This window comes from Cyrtonyx montezumae, unplaced genomic scaffold, assembly GCF_038088225.1.
Source record: "Cyrtonyx montezumae isolate F1298 unplaced genomic scaffold, pur_monq_1.0 scaffold_13, whole genome shotgun sequence".
NCBI classification, from domain to species: Eukaryota; Metazoa; Chordata; class Aves; order Galliformes; family Odontophoridae; genus Cyrtonyx; species Cyrtonyx montezumae.
Genome location: NW_027071859.1, coordinates 13,112,170 through 13,134,970, shown reverse-complemented (window position 1 = coordinate 13,134,970; position 22,801 = coordinate 13,112,170). Strand labels below are relative to the sequence as shown.

General features: G+C 41.7%; 1 protein-coding gene across 1 annotated transcript in view; it reads left to right on the top strand.

Moving 5' to 3' along the window:
* Positions 1-22,801, top strand: part of LPIN1 (lipin 1) — a 69,944-nt gene that overhangs the window by 12,385 nt on the left and 34,758 nt on the right. The window contains exon 2 of the mRNA XM_065730742.1: positions 5,831-5,887. Within this exon, the coding sequence (XP_065586814.1) occupies positions 5,831-5,887 (57 nt within the window). The remainder of the gene's footprint in view (positions 1-5,830; positions 5,888-22,801) is intronic.

Genomic DNA, 22,801 nt, shown 5'->3' with positions numbered 1-22,801 from the left:
TAAGAGGAACATAGCCAGGTGTATCATTAACTGCAGTGACTGAAACATCTGCCAAATGCAAGCAGAAGGTGTGACAGTGGGGCCACCCTGCCAGCCAATGGAGGCAGTGTTCAAACATGCCCCTTCAGCAGAATGGCGTGGGGAAGATGGGGAAACGGTCTCTATCAGCTTCAGTAGATGTATCATAACCTTTCAGATAAACAACCTATCATTTTATCTGTAGGTGACTAATGTGAGGTTAAAAAATGGGAGGAAGCTCAGGAGAAAGATTTCAGATGCAGCTAAACCTGGACATTTGTATAGGACGAGTGCATTTGAAACACTGGCCCTGTGATCACATGCTTTAACCCTGTACTGGGATGAACTCAATGAAATGTATGAAAAAATGATTTACTTACTGTGTAGCATTCCTCCTCCAGTCTTTATTTCCACCTTTAACTCAAATTCACTTTCAAATGTGGTTAGAAAACTGCCATGCCTGGGCTCTGCTGCAGGTCAGAGCTATCTAACCACTCCTCCCACAGCAAGAAAACTGGAGCTCTAGGACAAAATTGCTATGTATATTCTTACCTTTTTTAGTCTAGAGACTGGACTACTATTAAGCATTCATCACAGTCTAAAATTTAAAATGATTTAGGAACATGAGATAGAGCAAAATGCAGCTGTCTGTATTTGCAGCAGTAAAAAGGGCTGCCCTGGCCATCATGCTGTTCTGAAGCAATGCATGCTTTCAGGGCTGGACAAGTAAGGGTGCTCCAAGACACTTGGAATCTTCCTGTCTCTAATTCAGGACCTTGCAGCTACTGAAATGCTTGAGGATAATGGCTCTTTTTCTAGCGACAAATGTTGAAGGTTGAGTGAGGCGAGACAGCAGAAAGAATTTCTTGTTAGGCCTCCTCAATGTCACACAATGCAGCCTGACTATTTTCACATTACAAAGGATGTAAATGATGCTGTAGTCCAACATGTGACCTCCTACAGACCAGCAGCTGTATTTTGTAGGCTTTTTGTAGAAATGTAGATATTAATACTTTGACTCCAGTGAACTAACTTAAGACCTTTTGACTAGGAAGTCATACAGGTTCTGATGGAACTTTATGTGGTTATATTTCTGACATAGTTTCTGAGTATATTAACCCATTCTTTGAATTACTTATTGATGACCTAGAATTCACCTGACTCTAGCCACACCTCTCCAGGAAAGCTTAATCTTGCCTGTCAAACTTGACTATTCCAGATACTACAAAATAGTGTTATTTCCATACCAGGAAATTGTCATTTAGACAGGAATTTGGTCATGCACTGAATCTAAGGTTGTCATCTTACAAGGGGTCATTCCTTCTTTGCTGTTGAAAAGAACTCTGTAGTGGAGATAACATCTCCTTATCAAAGAAAACTGGGTCTGTGTATCTCTGCAAGAATAGATCTGCTGCAGATCACTATTCACCAGCACTACAGAGAAAATGTAAGTCACCTCTGGGCATCAGAGGTAGCTCTTAAAATCATTTTTTAAAATCAGATGCCCTTCAGGGGAAGAAATAGTATGTTTCTCTCTGGTACTGCCAGGAAAGAAAAGACATACACCGTGCATTTAACTACATTAGGAAGCATCATTACTGTAGGAACCAGATTTAAATGAGGTGAGTAATTCACAAATGAGTAACTTTGTTTACAACATCTTTTGCAATCAGTGTGATGAGTTAATCAGTGGTCAGGTGATGTCATGCAACCGAGTCGGATGTTTGAGACAGAAAAGCCTTGTAGATCACCTGTCCTGTTCCTGAGTTATTCTGCCATTGTTCCCTGCAGTTTGTGCCTGCTCTGTTCTCTTAGTCAGATTCAGAGCACCTCATGTGACAGGGGCTCACCACCAGTCTCTGAATTTTTCCACTGTGAGATTTCATTACTAGGAAAGAGCTCCTGAAAATGCAGCCTCATCCTGATGTGTCATTTTATCACAAAATAACAGAATACAAGGCTAGAAGATACTCAGTGATTATCTGGTTCATTTCTATGCCTAAAGGCAAATTCAATGAGAATTAAAACATTTCTGACGAATGTGTGTTTACCATGCTCTGAAAGATCTTAGCCTCTTCCGGCAATCCATTCTGGAGCTCGCCTACCCCAATACTATAATTTTCCTAATGGCTAAATGCTTCCTGTTGCATTTTGTCCCCTTCATATCTCCCCATCTCTCCCAGGGAGACAAGGATTACAGCCACATTTTCATTTTCCTTGTAATTTTTTACACTAGATAGATATATATGTTTTTCACTTAGTGAGGGGATAAAGTACAGACTGATCTTTCCCCTGCAAATGTCATGTCATAACACGTCATCTCTGAACCTTCTCTTGTTCTACTTCATCTTCTACGAGCTGTAAGGATTTTTCATCCTTTGATTCTTAAACATATCATATTTAGCTGGGAAAAGTACACCTTGGATTTTTCCTTCCAGATAGGGAAGGATAAACAGAGCTGAGGACAACATTATTCCTGTTCAGCAGCAGGAGAACTGAGGAACAGTGCTTATGGTACGCCCATATACCTGGAAGAAAGCTCAGGTAGCTCTGAGATCTGAGCCCTTGGCTACCTGGCTGCTAGTCAGCTAAGCAGTGGTGGGGTATTGGTGCTTTGTGGCAGGCATTATGCAGTTACCTCCATGTTATTTCAGACCCCAAAACTGGCAGTCCCCTTTCCAACAGCCTGCTGGAAATGCCCTGTGCTCATGGCTGAGGCTGGGGTGGGCCTACAGCTGTTCCAGGCTCTGGTCTGATCTACCAACATCAGGGTAGATGTGAAGCTGTTCCAGCACCTCTTCCTGTGTCCTGCCTCTGCTCAGTTTTCTACTACACGAATAGCCTTATGTCTCATTTCACTGGCTTAAGCCCAAGGTCATCTTCTCCTTACGTTAGCTCCATTCCCTGAGGACAGCAGAGTGACTACAGATGCTAACATAGCCGAAGGAAGGATTTAATGCACTGTGTATCTGCATTAAAACAATTTTAAATCACGTCAGTTTGCATCTCCAAGCCTATTAAATAGGGAAGTCAGGTAGTAGATTTGTAGCAGCCATCCTTCAAAAGAGGATACACCAAACAAGGAGCAAAAAACATTCCATAAAAACTTATATTTCCATTGATAACAGGACTAAATGAAAGCTGCTAAGGGTTGTTTTTCAAATGCAAGCAAGAGCAGAGACCAGACAGCTCTAAAGATCAAATACTTAACTGCAACATTAACTGAACTTGCAAACAGCTGGCAGGGAGCCTGGAGAGTCCCGTGGCTGTTACACCAGCACACGAAGAATGTTTCACAGGGCAGCCTCTCTGATCAATGTTTTTCAGAAGGACTGAATGCAAAGGCAGCAGCACTATTGTACAATTAGCAACTTGTTGCAGCACACTGTTGACTTCTCTGCTAATGAAATGTACTGCTTTCTTGTGGCAGTTCCTAGTATTGTGTTCCTGAGATTTATTTACTTACTTTTAGATGTGGTTTATGGGGATCCTTGTTATTAAGAAAGACAGAAAGACAGCAAGAAAGGAAAAGAGTGGGAGAGAAAGAGGCAACAAAACAAAGAAGAGAAAGAAAAGAAAGAAAAGTCAGTCTAGTCCTTTCATGAAAATAGCTCTACTCATCTGAGCTATTTTATAGCTGTATGGCCTGAAGATTAGACAGCAAAAGTTGGGGAAAGTGGAAGAGGGAACGAATTAATACCGAAAACCCTTCATAGCTGATCTTTCCTTCCCACCTCCAAAGCAGATCCTGGACCCAGCAGCGTGCAGAAGTAGCAGACTTCTACCCCAAGTGGTGATTTCCTGTGGGAAGTCCTAAGGCTGCAGCCAAATTGTTGGGCAGGCATTTTCTGGAGAGTAACACCAGTTGTAGTACCTCAAACACTGCATCTATCTGGCAAATCTGGGTTTGCTTCTAACATGGTCAGGACAGAGATGGGGATGGTACCTCTCTCTGGGAAGTGGAAGTACTCAAAAAGTTTAAAAGACCAAAGACATACAGGTGCTAAAGATTCACAGGTCAGACAGTAAAATAGGGTGGAACTTGCCCTACGAAAATACAGGACACATATACCGTATGCATTTTATATGCACCAGATATACAAGCATCAAACACATAAACAGTGTTAATTTGATCTGCCATTTCATGTTCTACAGACTTTGTGTTAACACTGAGCAGTTAATTGCTGTGATATCTTCAAGCCACCACCTTCGTTACCAAAGCAACAAGATGTATCTTGAACCCAAAGAGGCATGCACAATTGGAAAATGTAATTATGTTAAATCCTACCTTTGAATACAACAGACACCTGCATTTCAATTAATAATTTAGCTTGTGAAAATGTTTCTGTTCATTTCCTTATTTATGCAACAATGCCATCATTTTTGTTCTATTGAGAATAGTCTTGTTAAAATAATGGCAGATGGATAGAGGTCTGTTTCTAATTCTGAAGCTAGACTTCCTTTGTAACCCAAAATAAGTCCTTTAGTCAGGGTGTATCTCTGTTTCTTCATTTGGAAAATGGAATTAATACTTCCTGACACATAAGGTTGTTTGGGGACTCAGTAAATTGTGTTTGAATAGCATGGTGCAATCCTTAATGAAGGTTCTGAATGCGAGATATTATCATCCAAGTACTGGAAACTTACCCTTTTCATTAGGTACTAATTCATTTCAATATCTTGCAACTGTGGATATTTTAAAAATGAACTCACCATTCACTCTCACAATAATTCTGTGCTTTCAGAAAGATGTTGTTACATTAGTTATGTGCCACCTCAGTTTTGGAGCTCTGACTCTTTTGAGACCTCTGTCAGTAAAGGGATTACACAAAGTCCTGCTTTTGTTATGCAGCCTCTTCAGGTTCCTCCAAAGGAACTAAAACGGGCCCTTTTTGTCCTACAGAATTCCTTCTCTCATCCTAATTGATATTACAGGACCTCCTGTAATAGGAACCAGATGCCAGGGATGTTGTCATATGAAAAAATCTTTTCCCTGAACAGCAGTGTAGGTCAGCAGCTCTGTCTCTAGCCTTTGCATTAGGCATACCCGTCCTGCAAAGAATAAACAGAACTTGTTGTGGTCCATGTTTCTTCACTGCTCACAAGGATTCCCCCACTTTCATGCTCTGTCCAGCAGACAATACAGAGCTTACTAACAGATGATTAAATCCTACTGAAAAAGAAAAAGAAAAAAGAAGAGAAGAGAAGAGAAGAGAAGAGAAGAGAAGAGAAGAGAAGAGAAGAGAAGAGAAGAGAAGAGAAGAGAAGAGAAGAGAAGAGAAGAGAAGAGAAGAGAAGAGAAGAGAGAAAAAAAGAAAAGGAAAGGAAAGAAAAAAAAGAAAAGAAAAGAAAAGAAAAGAAAAGAAAAGAAAAGAAAAGAAAAGAAAAGAAAAGAAAAGAAAAGAAAAGAAAAGAAAAGAAAAGAAAAGAAAAGAAAAGAAAAGAAAGAAAAGAAAAGAAAAGAAAAGAAAAGAAAAGAAAAGAAAAGAAAAGAAAAGAGAAAGGAAAAGGAGAAAAAGGGAAAAAAGGGAAAAACAGGGAAAAACAGGAGAAAAAGGAAAATACAAAAAAAAAACAACAAAAGTAACAAAACAAAACAAAAAAAAGAGTTTGTGGAAAAACAGAATTGAGAACATCTCACAATACACATAAAATGTGAGGGTGACACAAGGGCAATGTGGTTTACAAAGGAATTGCAGGAGAGATATGCAATACAGCAGTTGGGTTTCAAGGACAGTAATTGAGGCCTGCATTCATTAGCTTCTATGCATAGTTAATTAACTGTATTGTTCACCATTATTCTTTCTTTCAGATTCTATTGATGAAAGATCCTGGTTGGATTCGAAATGTCTGGACTCGCAATCTAAACGTAAGGAATGTTGTTGTCTCTGATTTTCCCCTCTAGTGTGTTGCAGCAGGCCTAGCTTGAAGCTGGGCAGGTCCTTAGGAAAATGGGATAGGGGAGATTAATGCTTGGCCACCTTCCAGTACCCAGCAGAGTATGTCCCAGTGTCACCCTTCAGACACTATTACCATAGGTACCTTGGGGTACTGTTATTGCTGTGAAAGGTTGAGAGGCTGTGAAACTGTGGCCCTCACATGGGCTGATACTGTCAGGATAAAGATAGAAACAACAAAAGAAAAGAAAGAGTAAGAAAATAATAAAAAAGAAATCTGGCACTTGGCCTGGGCAATAAGGACAGAATAAGAAAAGCTGTGTCACATGTTATGAGAGACACATCCAAAGACAAGGGAAGTGTGCCCAGATGGCCCTACTGCTGCTCTGCTGGAAGGCACATCTGGGAGGCAGTGGGCTTGGGACACAGCCACACATTGGACAAAAGAATCTCAGAGGAGCTTGATGCTCCTGAGAGGAAAAAAGCCACTTCTCACCTCAGATAGAGAGCTGCTAGCACTGAACAATTTGTGAAGAAGGGAAAAGAAGCAGAGCCAGGAAAGAACCTGTTGACTTCCTATGTGTCTCTGGAGTGTACTCCTCAGTAGTGACCTGCTTGTGCAGTGATTACGGGGCAAAATAGTTAGAGGCTGATGTGTTTGAAAACATGTGGGACCACAGCATTTTTACCTAGCACCAAACAGTGCCACACAGACACATCCGTTTCACTGAATGAATGGAGTCACTGCAGATCTCTGCGTGATTTCACAGATGTATTAGGCTGGGTGGAGTGTCATGCTAGCATAGCTATATAGGTATCTCACGTAGATCCTGCTCAGGTGCTTCCACTCTGTCTATATTGGTGCAGCACCGGAGATATGCTATGATTTATGAAGGAGCGCTCCTGATGTAGGAGTCTTTGGGTGACTCATGTGTAGCTCCTCTGCTGGGTAGATCCTGGCAGCTTTTCAGTTTGGGTCTGATAGATGAAGGTTAAGATCCATGGAGCTATGCCAATACAAATTAAGGATCTCATCTATACAATGAGTTTGATATTAGCAATGTCATGTAAACTAGATGAGAATTCTGAAAGGAGGGTGAGGTAAGCTGCTGACGGCCTGTCTTAGACACCAATTTCAGCTGCTAAACTATACAGTTAGAAAGATAACTGGGAATTCATAATTCAAACAAAACAAACAAGGAAGGAGCCCCAGCTAGCAAAGGACAGCACAAAATCTGAAAATAAAGGCAATAGTATGGACGTGATCTTTTCATTCCAAACTCAGGGAACACTTGGATCAGCATTCAGGTTAGATTCTGAACTTCGCATCTCTTGGACAAACAAAAAGTATCTTGTGAATTTGTATAAAGGTTTGGAAAAAGTGAAGATAATGCCTTCTTGCAGTACGATTATACTTCAAGAAAAATCAGATTATGTTCAGCAGAAGAGGCTGAGGGGAGGCCTCATGGCATCCTCCATGGCCTCACAGGGAGCACTGAGCTCTGCTTTTTGGTGACAGCCACATGGCCCAAAGGAATGGCATGGAGCTGTGTCACGGGAGGGGCAGCTGGGGGTTAGGGACAGGCTCTGAACCAGAGAGTGGTGGGCATGGCACAGGCTGCCCAGGGCAGTGGGCATGGTCCCGAGTGCTGGAGTTCAAGGAGCACTTGGACGATGCCCTCAGACACAAGGTTTGGATTTTGGCTAGTCCTCTGTGCAGCTGGAGGTTGGACTCAATGATACTCTGTGGTTCTATGTTGTATTCAGGCAAAATTTTGAATTCATTTTTATAGCTCATCATTATAAGCTTTCCCCTAGACTGCCCATAATGTAGCAGAGAAATACCAAAAGAAGATGGGGAGAAACAATTCCGTAATGTAGATGAGCAATATTTGAAACATGCTACAGGGAGGGAAAATCAAGGGAAATTAATGAACTGCTAAAAATTAGAATACAGAAAGGATTTTGCAGACAAAAGACATGCTTGCACTAAACAATACTTGAGTCTGTGAGCAATTCTGCAGCCCAAGGTATGAAACAGAAAGTGAGAAAACTGTATCAAACAGAATCTGCCACAGGAAACAGAATTGCACAGGCTGAATTACCTCTGATCAGGACAAGGTAGATGATCAAGCATGATCCCATCCGCATGCAAGCAACATGCAAAACACACCATGACTGAGCTGGGCTGTCACTGATGGCTTTCAGGGGAGGGGCATCTGATAGCAGGATGACTACACAGGCAGGCTTTTTTGTTTGTGCCCAAATTGCAGGGTGTGGGTGGTCATGGGGAAAAACAGGGCGACTGAGGAGGTCAGATCAGAAGCAGACATGTACCTTGATGTGACTTTGAGCTACCTGTGGGTATGGCTTTTTTTTTTTTAATTCTATTAAATAGAATTATTTACTGTATTTTCTGACTAGACTTGTGTCTGCTTCTTGTACTGCTGCAGAGCTTCATGCAAAACACCATCTGCTTGCCTAGATTTGCTTTTTATAAAAAATAATCACCTGTTTCAAACAATGAGTGAGATGCTTTGCTTGTTTATATCTACAGAGGTCACTGGCTTGAACAGGATTATATTGCTTTGTGTGAACTGAGCGCAGGGCCCGAGTTCTCTTTGTGCATGATCTGCTGAGCACAATGCTCCTAACCTGCAAATAATACTAAAATGAGATTATGTTGCTTTTGTAGGCAGAAGCTGCTAGGTTTGAGACCGTCCATGGTCTGTACATTTGTCTGCAGGAAATAATTGTAGGGTAAGCTGTAACAAGGGTAGCAAGTCTGGGGCAAAGTCTGACAAATTCTCAGGTTTGCATAACAGACTATGTAAAGCACACAGGCTCCCAGGACAAAAGCTTCCTATTCCAGGATGTGCTAGACCTAATGAAATACATTTCACTAATTTCACTGTAATAAATGATTTCTATGGACTTATGCAAAATGCTTGCACTGATGAAAAATTTATGGAGCAGGGATAAATAATTTTCTCAGAGTGCTAATTCCTAAATACAGTTATTTTATCAGAAATATAATTTTTTAAAAAGCTTATCTTTGTAAGTGTGAGTGCTTGGAGATTTTCCATACTGTGAACAGAAATACATGGACACACAGATGACTTTCCCAGCCTTTTACAAAGAGGTAGAGTCTAGAGAGTGGTAGAAGGGCAGAGAGAGTTGATTAAGGTTTCTTTTGCAATATTTTAATACTGAACCAACCAAAATAGTTTCGGGTTTCTCAATTCATTATTGAATTGGTTTTCCTTACAAGGGATTTTTGCCTCCTGAGAACCAAATACATTACACTTTTTGGCCAGATTACGTACCTATAATAACCTCAGGTGTTTCACTTGCAAAAAGCTTGTGTGTTTTATACTTAGATTCATTTATGTCTTTGTTCAAATGTTAATATTTAGATGGGAAATTTCCCATTAGGGTAAAATTGCAGTTTTTTGCTTAGCTTTCAATAAAACAGGAAAAATCAGAAAAATCAGAAAAAGGGAACACTTTAAGTATACAGGTTGCAGTTCCTGTATTCAGTACTTTCCCTTCAAAACTCAAATTGGCTGATATATCCTTTGTCACAGGAAATCTAAGTTTAGTTTTCCAAATAATTGTTTTTAGACTGATAGGAATGAAGTTCTGCTTAATTATAGGTCTAATATAACCTTTGTTAGCACATTCAGGGATTGCTTTTCCATGACACCTTTGGAAAGACAACACTTATTTTGACACCAGCAATATTTGAAGGGAAGCAATTACTGCTGAGTTATCATGGACACTTCTCCCATTCATAGAAATTTGAACATGAAACTGAAATAAAATATTTTCATGATTTTGCAAAGCTAATCATATACACTAACTGCTTAAGTACTCCAGATGCAGAAATCATAAGCAAACGACCCATAAATACATGCTCATTCTCACATATGTAAAGAAAGATGGCTGGTACTGATCTGGAATAAAACACAATATTCCTGCTTTAAAATGCTTGACTCAGAGGCACCAGTGAGAGTTTTATATATGCCCAGAGCCTAAATCAGGAGAGTGAACATACTTAAATAGGAGAAAGATTGCAGTAAACAACTTTATATACTGATTAACTACTTGGACTCAATGCAAGTAATTAAAGAGCATTTATTGTCCTATGACTGCATCTAACTTCGTGTCTCAACTTGTTTCTAGGATTTCAGTACAATCTTGATTATTATATTTATCAGTAACAATATAGTTTTGAGAATAATTCATCCCAGAAGCAGTATGGTTAAGTTAGCTCTGACAGCACAACCAAAAAATTGTTTAAACAAAATACATTCTTTAAATATTGCTATGTTACAGGCATTCAAAGGATGACTATACTTCAAATCCAGAGCAAATACACCCTTGTCATAAACTGTAATCATTAAAGTCCCAAGAGAAGTACAAAGAAAACACCACTAAGATGAGTTATCCCCAGTACAGTATCTCACCTCTCCCTCCAAACCACCTGGTATTTATTCAGAGGTTAAGATCAGAGAGATTGGAAACCTGTGCTGCCAGGTGCTGCTGCCAGGCTAAGGTCTCACAGCACATGGGAACGAATGAAAAGACAGTGTGGAAAGACTTAAGGGCCACAGCTGTTGATCAGGCTTACATTCTCCTTCCTGTCCTGCTGTTAGAGAAAGCCCTGAAGAGGGAATGCTGTCACACTTCAGCTGGAGGTGCAGGATCCAAACCTATTGCACAGGCTGAATTGGGAACAGTGGAAAAATGCCCTATTAAGAAATACACAGATACATTTTTTAAAAATGCTGTAACCTGGATACGTTCTACCATTTCAAACATTCAAGAATCACAGAATCAAATTTTAGGTGTTGGAAGGGAATTCTGGAGATGATCAATGCAAACTCCTGCTGAAGCAGGTTCCCTACAGTAGGTCACGCAGGAAAGCGTCCTGGAAGGTGTTGAGTATCTCCAGAGAAGGAGACTCCACAAACTCCCTGGGCAGCCTGTCCCAGTGCTCTTTCACCTTCACAGTAAAGAAGTTCTTTCTCACGTTCAGATAGATCTTCCTTTACAGCAGTTGAGTCTTTCTGAAAGAAAAAAAATGGTAAGGGCAAGTAACTCCAGATAGTGTTACTTGTATAATAAAACTTATTTAGTTGCTTTACTCAGTGGAATTACAAGATGAACTTCAATCTGATCTCTACTACTACTTGATGCTTGCCCTACCATAAGAAATTATACAAAGTATCTCTGCATTTTTGTTTTCTCTGAACCTGGCTATCCAATGATAGATATTATATCTCTATAGTGGAAAGAGGACTGGTTTACACAGTAATGAGTTAACAATACAGTGAACCAATCATGGTGTGATACTTTACAGACTCCAAGCAGTAACTTTCCCAACTTGTTTGCAAAGATAATGCAATATTGCAAAGGAATCTGATGTAGACATTAAGTATGAAGAAAGCAGTAATCTTCCTAACAGAAGGAATTGGTTTCTGAGTATCTTTTTTTGGAATGAGACTACTGTTTGAAGATAACTGTTGTAGTTTGCAAAGGACACAGAAACATGAAGAAAGGATTGTACTCTGAGAAATACAGCAGCTTTGTTTGGAGTTCTCAAACATATTTTGTAATATTTTGTTCCAAACAAACAATGCTGAGCATCTTGCTTTTATTGCTGTGCTTTTTCTGGGCAAAAGCTCTTAGCCATGCACACAGAACTACTGGATTGAAGAAAAGGCAGCTGTTGGGCTGGAAAGCATTTCAGTCCAAAACAGAGTGGAGGAGTTTCCCATGAAGGTGTATATAATCCTTCCTTTCTTGTATGCGTGTACATTTAAACAAAAATATGCATTTTGTCTGATCAGAGCACAAGCCTTTGTTGCAACACGTCTACTTAGAAACTCTGGGCTTTGGCTAAGGAAGGAGCATGTTGATGACTTCACTGTTATCTCTGTAGTCTCATATGTTCTGGTTGTTTTGATTTACCAGTACTCATGATTTTCTAAGATTATATGTAGAGAGCTCAAGCTATAGATTTGGAGATAAATCACTTCCTAATGAGACTGGACTGGTGCAAGTAGACCTCCATCAGAGTTGATAGATATATTTACTCTCCTTTGCTTGTCATTGGAATATTCCTCCCCTCTATTGTTTTGGCCATGTTTGGATCATAGGAGTCAGTGCTGTTTTTCAGTAGCCAAGTATTCTGACTTTGGAAAGAGCTCCTGGGATATAATGGAAGCACTGAGGTTTTCATGGCTTTGCAAGGCTTGATGTGGATCTAAAAAGAAATGAAAGGCTCATTTAAGAACTTTAATTATCAAAACATGTTATATTCTGAGAAGGAAAAAAAAAAACACCACACTTATTGAGTAACTCATTGGCTACAGATCTCCCTTTTGGGAGCATTTTTCAGTGAGGGCTCAGTAGAAAAATGTGCGTCACAAAACCAAGTCCAAAAGCAGTTGGTACAAAATCAAATTTGGTTGTGCAATAAAAAGCCCTGATGGCAAGACAGTTGATAAGTGTGTTAGCATTAGAGATGAACATTTTGGTAAATGACCAGTACCTCCTGCCCTGCCTCTAATTTCATTTGTAGCTGTTCCTGGAAGACTGCAGTCCTACATTTGACAAAATAATCCCCACAGTTTCCCTTTTCATCTGTCACTCCACCTTCTCACTGACTTAGACTTTACAGTCCTTTTGAAGACCTTGTAATCCTCCTGAGGATGATCTCATCGTTCACCTCTTAACAGTGAGGACAAAGAAAGAAGATAAGAAATGATGTCAGAATGGCGTTGTGTAACGTGTGATTGACAGTCAGGCAATTACAGTACAGGGAACTATGACCATATGGAAAGCAGAACCCAAAACCTGGAGTTGGCAAAGTGCATGGAGCTCAGGTGGGGCAGATTTTGCAGCTGATGCAGGCTAGAAGCGTCAGCCTAAATAGGACACGTTGAACACACTGACAAATGCAAGATGGTTTCATGGCTTTATGTTGGATAAGGATGGCATTCTTACTCTTTTTGAGGTTGTTTTCTACTCAGATCTTCAAGAACCTCACACTGATAAGGTGAGAACAGTCCATCCAAGAAACAGACAGGGCAAAACTAGCAGGAAGACAAACGTTTTATAAATCTGCAACTAGGTAACTTTTACTTACATCTATACGCTACAGTTACCACTATTATTGTGCCCTCAAATGAACGCAAAAATGAAATGCCAGATAATTGAAGGAAGATAAAAGGGAAAAAACATGATTGAGATGATTCAGTAGATCATCAAAGGTACTCTAGGTACTGTATCTACTTACTTAAATTAAAATCTGTATCTACTTACTTAAATTAGGATATTTACTATTTTATTAAGATGATGGGACATTTAATTAGATAATTACAGAGCCAGAGTTTTTAATGCTTATACTGGAATAAAACTAGATCAACTCTTATACCACTTATACAGCTTATACAGCTTGAGCTACTGAGTTTATTACCAAGACAGTCAGCACCAGATTCCAGAGCCATATTTGCTTATGAATACACTATAAATTAGCTAAAATTTCAAGTTCTCTATTTATTGAATCAATTGCACATGGACATTGTGTATGCATTAACAATTGCGGTCATTCATAACCCAGGCATGATATGCCTGAAGATGAATTCCAGTTTCAGTGTGGGAATTGCCAAGCAGTAGAGATAATACAGTAAACAAATTTCTGGTCTGAGTGGTCATTTTGTTGAAGGGCCTACACACTTGCCAGGAAAACCTAATGCCCCTAGAACTGAAGGGTTTTTTGTTTTTTTTTCTTTTGTTTTTTTCTTCTGCATAAACATATGTACTGCATTCTAGTAATCTGTACTTGAGTTTTATTAAACCTTTCTATGCTTTTTCACTTTCTTTTAACTTGGTTTTATTATCAGAAGACTACATGGGTTAAATTTCTTGCAACTAGTCTTCTCATAGTACCTATGAGCCTACATCCTAGGCTAGAAGCACTGTGCCAAAACCAGATGAACACAAACTGAACCAATAAACTGTGAGTTCTTTGGGACAGGAACCAAGAGTTAAATGAGTCGTAATGGATGGACACAGATCAGTGAAGGAACAGAAAGAAAAAACTTCCATGATTAGGTCCTTTGAAAGCTTTTGGGCAGTTGTACAGTCAAAACTTAGGAAATAAACTTGTGTTGCCCAAACTTGCCTCCAGAAACCTGGCAAAGGAAAAAAATGACCTGAAATTCAAAACTTCTTCATTCCAAGGATTGTTCTCTTGCATGGGCATAACATGCTTCTTGAGCATACAGTGCGACACCCTCAGCCACATTGTTTTGTGCATAACTCCAGTCTGCCTCTTGGGGATGGTCTGGGGCTATACTGTCCTCCAGATGTGGGACTGAGCCAAACCCACATCCTTGACCATGCTAAAGCTTGTATGGTGCAGAAGAGTGTGTACTAGTCCTTGGTTCTCTAAACAGATGTAACTGATGAGAACAGTTGAGCTGAAGTGAGTTGAGTGCAAGAAGAGTAAGGATTTCCGATCAGCTGGCAGAAGTTGTTCTGAGATGTAATCTGAGGAACAGTGTCCTGTCACATCATCAGTAAGAACAGCAGGACTAAACAGAAGGACTAAGATAATGTCATGCTGCTAGCAGGATCTTGTAGATGCTGAGCAAGCATTTGGCACTCTCCGCAGCCTCTTACTTGTATCATGGCTGTATTTGCACTGCAACACAGAAAGAGAAAACGTTAACTTTCCAACAATGAAGCTCTCATTTCAGGATTTCTGAGAGCAGCAGACAAGAGTGGGTGGTGTTGAGGCTGTGAAAAGATAGTGGCTTGAATTCAATGTGTTACAATTATGTTTTTATATAAATACTGTGGTGAAAGTCTGTAGTGGAACAGTGCATTAAAGCAGCCCTGAACTGTGAGGGCTGAAGGATACCACCCACTCAGAGGGAACACAATACAGAACTGAACTCCACATGAATGCAGCAGAGCTCTGGCCAGGATCTACTGCTATCACAGACACAGCTTCTTGTATTCACATCAGGGATGGGACTATTCACCAGCACATCTCAGTGTCTTTAATGACAAGGAATTAAACAGGAAATGAAAGTGTAGGTATTCCTGGGCCCAGCTGCATGTTTTTTTTCTTGGGAATAAGCAAACACCCATATTTGTTGTGTGCTGCCAGAAACTGCCTCAATGAATTTTTATTCTAAATTGGAGATGAAATTGTTCATGGCATTCTGTAACTGGAAATGGAGAACAGCAAACTGGAATTTGAGCTTATGGGAGTGCAGCAGGCCTGTCATCCAGCAGTTCTTGTGGGCAGTACAAAGATTAGCCAACAGTTAGAACTGCAGGTAGGACTGCTGAAGGAAAGCCTTTCAAAGGACTACAGGCAGGTGAGGGATAAGGGGAGACTGCAAGGAGATTGTTTGACAGTATGACTGGAAAGTGAACAGAAAATGGAAGACTCAATTGCTGATTGCTCAACAATGTGCTCTCCCCAGAGGGGAGCAGAATATGTAGAGACATGAAAAACACCTCGGAAAAACTCATTTTCAAGCCTAAAGCTGGCACGCACTCCTCCAGCTCATGTAATAACTTCGATCTCTCTTTGTGCATGTTCTCTGCCCTCTTTATTTTCTGTGTTTTACCGTTTACTGATCATTTGTTCAGCACTTCACACCATCCCCTTCTGCTTGCTGTGAGAGATCCCACTATCTGGTAGTTTTTGGCAACTCATCTCCACTTCCCTATTTAGCTGCACCCCAAGCTCTCTCTCTTCCTGTCGCTACAAGCTTAAAACAGCGACTTTAAGCGAACCGACAGACAGCCCCCCACAAAAAGGGGCAGCACCACGCGCCGTGGCAGCCGTGCTATTGACTTGCCCTCACAGTTCGGCTTTCGGTACAGAGCAATGTAGGCCTGAGGGCACGGCTGGAACGGAGAGCGAACACAGCTGTAAGTGACGACAGAGACGACACGACGCTCCGCTTCGCTCCCCACCCCGCACACCTCCGGGCCAAACCCGCACCGCCACCCCGAGCTGCAGGCGGTCGGCTTCCGCGCCTCCTCCACCGGCGAAACAATAGCGGCCCGCCCCCACGTCACAACACCGCCAGCGGCCGGTGGGGAGGCGGGTCCGGCCCACAGCCTGAGCGGCGCAGGGCCGTCCCGAGGAGCCCTTCACACCGCCCCGCTGCGGTCCCTCCTCCGAGGCGGCACCGCCGGGCTGTGTCGCCGTGGCGGCGGCGGGCGGCGCGCACAAAGGCGGCGGCGAAGAACGGAACGGAACGGAGCGGAGCGGAGCGGAGCGAGGCAGCCCGGCTCCGGCGGTTGCAGCCGGGAGGTGGGAGCCGGCGCTCGGGGCTGTGTGGGTGGGAAGGGAAGGTGCGGACCCGCATGGGGATCCGGGCTGGGTGGGCTGTCCGGGACGTCGCCCCGGTGCAGCCGGGGTAGCTGCTTTTCTTTGCTGAGCGCTCTGATTCGCCGCCGATTCGCAGGCGCTGCTCGGAGGTGGCATGATGAGCGCGTCACGGGCTGGGCATGGCCGGCACGGTGCCGTCTCTATGCGTAAAGCTGAACTCGGGTGTCTGGAATCTGTCCTCTGTGATTAGCGACTGGTTTAGGTTCGCGGACTGGGGTAGTTTTGTTATTTTTTTATTTTATTTTATTTTTTGGACTGCTTTGTTTATTTTGTTTTCTCGGTGGTTTTGTCTGTGCTGTCTCAGGCAGCGAATAGGAGCAAATGATTAGTGCTGTGGGTAAGGTTTTGCTATTATCGTGTCAGTTAGAAGCCATATGCACCTATTATGATAAACAGCCTATTGCCATGAAGGGAACTGGAGGAGAAGTAGGGCAACAGAGAAAGGTTCAATAACGTGATGGATCTAGGCATAAAAACATGAAAATAACTACTGATAGCTTTAGCTATTTTTCCGGTAGCTTATGTCACCTGTCAGCATCTGCTTACCTGGCTCAGTGTGGTCTGGTTGTGAGGGAGTTTGGCAAGTTTCAGTCATTGGCCTTTTTCCATGCCTACAGATGTGCAGGTGTACGTGTTTGTTTATCTGTTGACCACGCATGCACTCAGCAATCATTAAAAACATTTGAAATATGCTAAGTGCCTACTTTAAGCTCTGAAAATACAGCAGTACAGTCAAAAAGAAAATATATTTTCCAGTCCCACTGGAATAGAGGACAGCAGTCACATGAGGAATCAGCACAGAATAGAGCTACAGTTGTGCCTCCTCTCTCGTTTGTGTTCCTGCTCTGACATTGGAACAATAGCCCAGGGCAGCACAGGACATGATCTGCAACAAGTTCACCAGTTGATTCAAAAGCTCTTGGTTTCAAGCACTGCTTTATAGTTTCAGTTTGTTGTAAAGCTTGATCGTGTTTGTGCAGTTTCAGTTCGAGTAGATGCCAGAACATTTTGTATGGCTTTAGTGGCCCCTACCAGGGGAGGATTGGGTGAGTTGGGAATGTGCATTTGGGGGGTTGGTGTGGGACTAGATTTTTGGACTTAAGCTGGTTGTGAAGTAGTTCTCTTGGGCTCAGGCATGCTGACTCTGGGACAAGAGGCCAGTCTTATCTCTCTGTTTGAATGCCAGGATTCAGTACAGGCACATTTGTGGTCTTCAGATTCAAACTGCTTTGCAGATTTCAGCTGCTCTCAATGAAATATGCTACTATATATGGAAACTTTCTCAAGTATATGAAAAATACAGTATTTCAAATGGGAGAGATTGCAGTAGAGTCTCAGCAGTAACAAGTGGATAGTCATTAGATCGTCAAAGCCTGTATTTGTGAGTAAGCAGGTTTGGAGAATGACTTGCAGCCTGGAGAATAACTTTGACACTTGATCTGTTTGACTCTGTGGACATAATAAGAAGTCACAGTCCTTGGCTAACTCCAAATACGAGTCAAATAGTTCCTAATGGAACTAAGCCCAGAATAATCCCTACCTTAAAGTATTTCTGCTTACTGGAAGCAGAATGCTCTTACTCTGGTGTTGAGCCAGTCATATGCAGCATGTTCTTTTCTAGTTTGTGATGAGCAAGTGACTTGCACCTGTTCCCAGCTGAGCAGAGGCACTGTCAAATCACCTGCAGGAATGTGGTCTGTCCCATACTGCTGTGACTATGGTGAGATCTGGAAAAAACTGCATAATCAGGTTTGGTCTAGAGTCTGCAATCCTATTAGCAAAGCAACTAGAATTGCACTGTTCAGCAGACTGTTCTGGAGTTATCCCCACCACAGCTTGTCTGTATCAGAAATGTAGCTGCTTATGGCTTCCTTCAAGCTTGTGTGTCCAACTTCCATTTTCTAGAGGTGGAAAAACACCTACTTAGCAAGTTTTGTCTGTATCTTGCTACCTTATGGTATAGCCATACAGGCAGACCCCAGTTGAAACCAGTGTGAGTTAAACACACTCTAGATCTGATCTTTAGTGGCTTGGGCAAGATATGTGGATCTTGTTGCACAATGGGGACCTAAACTGAGGTTTGCTACAGTCCCACACAGTGCAGTCTCTGCTTCTCTAGGGGATGTAAATCATAGGATCATATCAAAGAATATCTTGGGTTGCGAAGGACCTTAAGGGTCATCTAGAGTGCAACTTTTTGGTTCTGACAGGGAGTTTATTAAAAAAAAACATGGGGTTGGGGTTCGTTGAGTGGACTGATGTAGGAACCAGCAAGTAGTAAAGAAAAAGGTTTTCAGAAGATACTAATGATTTTCAGAGTCTAACCAGAAATGTGTTTTTTTAAAAAAACTCAGGAGGTTTGGATGGGGTGGTAATTCAGCATTAGGGATTTTTATGAGATGTTGACTGTATAAATACCTCTTTTAAAACATTAGAGTATTAGGTTTTTATGGACTTCTGTAATTAAGAAGTCATTGTTAGTGCAGTTGCTCTATAGACATGAAGGGATTTAATCTTAATTTTGGGAAAAAAAAACAAAACAAACACCAATCCCTTCAGATAATCTTACTGGAAGTACTTCATTGTCAGTGTTTTTTGAAGTGTAAGCTCTGATACAATAGACAAATTCTGTTAATTGCTGTAGAGGGGTTGGTATTCAGTACTGCAAACAAAACAGTTGTTTCAGAGTCAAGAAAATAAATGTTTGTCACATAATAAAATGATAGCAGTAAGCTGTTACAGACCTAGGAGTCTCTTAGATGTTGCTGATTCCTCTGCTGTGAGGGAGGAATAATTCCGTAGGGGGAGCTAAGATTTGGTCCCCAGGCGTGGTCCAGTCTCTCTTAAGCTTCACATCTCCTTAACAGAAGCCAAGAGTGGGGAACCATAAGGAACTGTAAGGAACGTTTCTTAGGAAAGCTAGGGTCTCATCATGACATAAGGTTTTAAATACATGGTGAAAAGGTGTGTCTGATGCAGTGTATTCCTCTGTGCTGTGTGTTTGGTTTCTGTTACTGTTGCCGCACATCATCATCTCATGGTTTGTAGAACTGCAGAACTCTGGAGAAAGTGTTGATAGGAACCTAAATGCTGCACTCATACTAATGCACAAAGGATGCCGGAGGCCATTCTTGGCAGACAGAACAGATAGCTCAGTGTGCTCGCATCTGCTCTTTAAAGGTCTCTTAACATTTAAAGAAGGTGACTACACATTAACTGCTTGTTGGGAGTCGTCCTTTGCCCATCTGAACTGCTACTGATGGGCCAACTACCAACAGATTGCTTGGGTGTGTGCTTGTGTGCCAAAAATGTACTGGAAGTGGATTTTGTAGTTTGAATAGATTAAGTATGGGTGATCAAGTTGTAATGATGGGATCTGTGTTGTGGTTTTACTTACTAATTACGACATGAGCACAGTGACAATGTCTTTTAATTGCAATAACTTTGTTATTGTATAACCCACAGCAAAGAAAGGTGAAACAGCATGGGGAGGAGCTGGGCTGCAAATAAGTGGCCAGAAAGGGTACAATGACCAGCTTTTGCAGTGTACGTGGTTTACTTGTACAAAACAAGCAGGCAATTCGGTTGATGGTGTATTTGAACCTTATGGAGCACCCAGTAGAGTTGGGACTTGAGGAGGGACTTCAAAAGATGTTAAAGCTGCTCTTTGTTAATTAGTTAAGTAATCAAGTAACATCTAGTGATGGATTTTTCACATTTCCCACAAAATGATAAATTCTGAAAAATGACGACTGTCTCAATAATAAAAAAAAAGTTGGAATTTTTCCCTGGCAAGGGATGCTTGTTAATTTGATGTTAAAAACGATGCTGGGAAATAGTTTTAATTTTATAATGGATGCATCGTTTGGGGCTGTGGAGTGTTTCAGACCATTTGAGAATAATGGTAGAAGCATTACAGACTGCTCTCACTTGCTGAGAGCTTGGATCAAAAGCATTCTGAACTTTCCCAGCAGCAAGAAGTACTTTGTGCTCTGTCCTCTAGCTTGCTTCCATGGTATGACAAACAAGTTTCACTAAATCCAATGTAATTAACAAACAGGCAGTGGGTTTAACCCATGACATAAACCTTGTGCTTACTGCTGAAGTCACTGCTGCTCGGTTAGCCTGTGAAAGATGTCTCAGAGCTGCTGGAGTGAAATGTTGCAGCAGAACCACATGCAGCTTCTCTGAGGTTTGAGGAATGCTGGTTTCCTGGAGTGCTGACACAGTGTTGCCTGACTGTAGGTTGGCAAAACAAACTTAGCAACTTCAGTCTCCAAACAGTCTCAGCTTTGACAGGTATGCGCAAAGCCTAGAACAAACAGCCCATGTGTCTGAGTCCTGTTTCTGAACTGTCCCCTCTGTTATAACTCCATTTTGCTCCCTGCATTTGAAATATGAAGTAATTTTTGTGTATTCCCAGGGGATTAATCTGTCATTCTCTTTTAATTCTGCAGTAATTTTACAGCATGAGCCAGGTTCAATTCAGCCTGGACTGAGTATCTGCCAGTAGCTGACTGAGTGTGGTTGTTGTTTTTAATAGGGATAAGAGACTTGCACTGCGTGGAAGCAAGCTATGCTATTCCACTTGGCCACAGAGCTTGAGGATAGTGTCTCACTTCTAATTCACCAGCATAAAAATAATCTGTGTCCTAAAACAGGGCAGGCAGTGTGTTTGGATTCTTTGTGAACAAGAGCAGATCCATAATTCTCCATTGAGGATGCCTACTGGTATAACTTAAAAGGATGTGTGAGTCCTCACATTTGGATTGTTTGCCTGTAACCCTCCCGAAAAGTGGGTGTACATCATGTCACAGCAAGTATTCATCCACTAAGGAAAAGGAAGTTAAAGCTGTGCTGCACCTAGAAATTTTGTTGCTTATGGGGCCAGCAATTAACTGGTGTCAAATGCAGTGTGTAATTTGGAGTCTAAATGTAGCCAGCTTTAAGTTTCTAGCTCAACAAGAAATGTGTTTCTTCTTGTACTTCAGGTTAAACAAATCCTCCATAGAAATTGGAAATATTTTTTCAAAGTGAATCACAGACTTGTAGGGGCTGGAAGGGACCTCTAGACATCACCTAGTCCAACCCCCTGCCAAAGCAGCTCCCTAGCCCAGGTTGCACAGGTAGATGTCCAGGTGGGTCTTGAATGTCTCCAGAGAAGGAGACTCCACCACCTCTCTGTGCAGCATGTGCCAGTGCTCCGTCACTGCACTGTGAAGAAGTTCCCACACGCATTTGAGTGTATCTTCCTATGCCTCAGTTTGTGGCCATTTCTCCTTGTCTTATCATCACACACTGCAGAGTCCAGCGTTGTCCCTTTACCTCCCATTCCTTTGATATTTATAGACGTGGATCAGATCCCCTCCGAGTCTTCTTTTTCCAAGGCTGAACTGACCCAGGTCTCTCAACCTCTCCTCATAAGGGAGGTGTTCCACACCCTTTATCATCTTTGTGGTCCTCTGTTGGACTCTTTCCAGGAGATCCCTGTCTTTTTTGTACCAGGGAGCTCAGAACTGGACTTACAGTAACGGTGTGTGTGTGTGTAGTGCAGGCTTCTTAAAGAGCTCTGATAAGACCTATCAAGGTAATTAGGGGACTAGAACTTATGAGCTAGGAGAGTCTGGGAAAGCTAGTTCTGCTCAATCTTTAAGACTGACAGCAACCTGTTGAGAGTACAGAGGAAATGTCCAGGATTTGCTTAGAGGTGCAGAATGATAAAACAAGAGACAACAGGCACAAATTGTGGGAAATTCTAGTTAGATACTGGATAGAAAGTCCTCACTATGAGGATGTGGCAACAGGTGCCTGTTGAGCCTGTGAGATCTTCATCCTCGAAGACAGTGAGAGCTCAATTGTCATTCTGGGCCAAGCTGAGGGTCCTTTGAGCAGGTTTGTGGTCCAGGGGGCTCTAGAAGTCTCTTCCAAGCTGTTGTTCCAAGAATTATGACGCAGCACAAGGTGCATCATGAGTTTAAGCTTCTCAGCACAGCAGCTCTCAGCTGGGTGTACATTTAGGAAAGTATGTTACTAATGTACTTACTGTAGGAACCCAGGATGCTGCTGCCAGTTGAATATTGGAGAATTGAATATAATGACTCTTCGCTATCAGGTTTTCACATGTTGACATATCAGTAGCACTTCCTTGGTGCCTGAATGTGGATTTATGGATTTCAGCATTAACATTTTGCATAGTGCCAAATACTTTGAAAAAGACAGGTCAGTTTTTATGCCATTCTTTTAATCGTTTGTTTGTTTCTAAGTATAAGTCAGTGTTAAAAATCAGAGCTATTTTTGAATCATTTCACACTTGTTATTACCAAGAGAACGCAGCTGAAAGAAGTCTGTGTTGGTGCTGCTGCTTAGTGTGTGCTGTGCAGCTCAGTGCAGTGACTGTCTCAGACTGAGCTCAAATTGTTCTCATCAGCAGTGTGAGTTTTACCATTGCTTGCCTCTC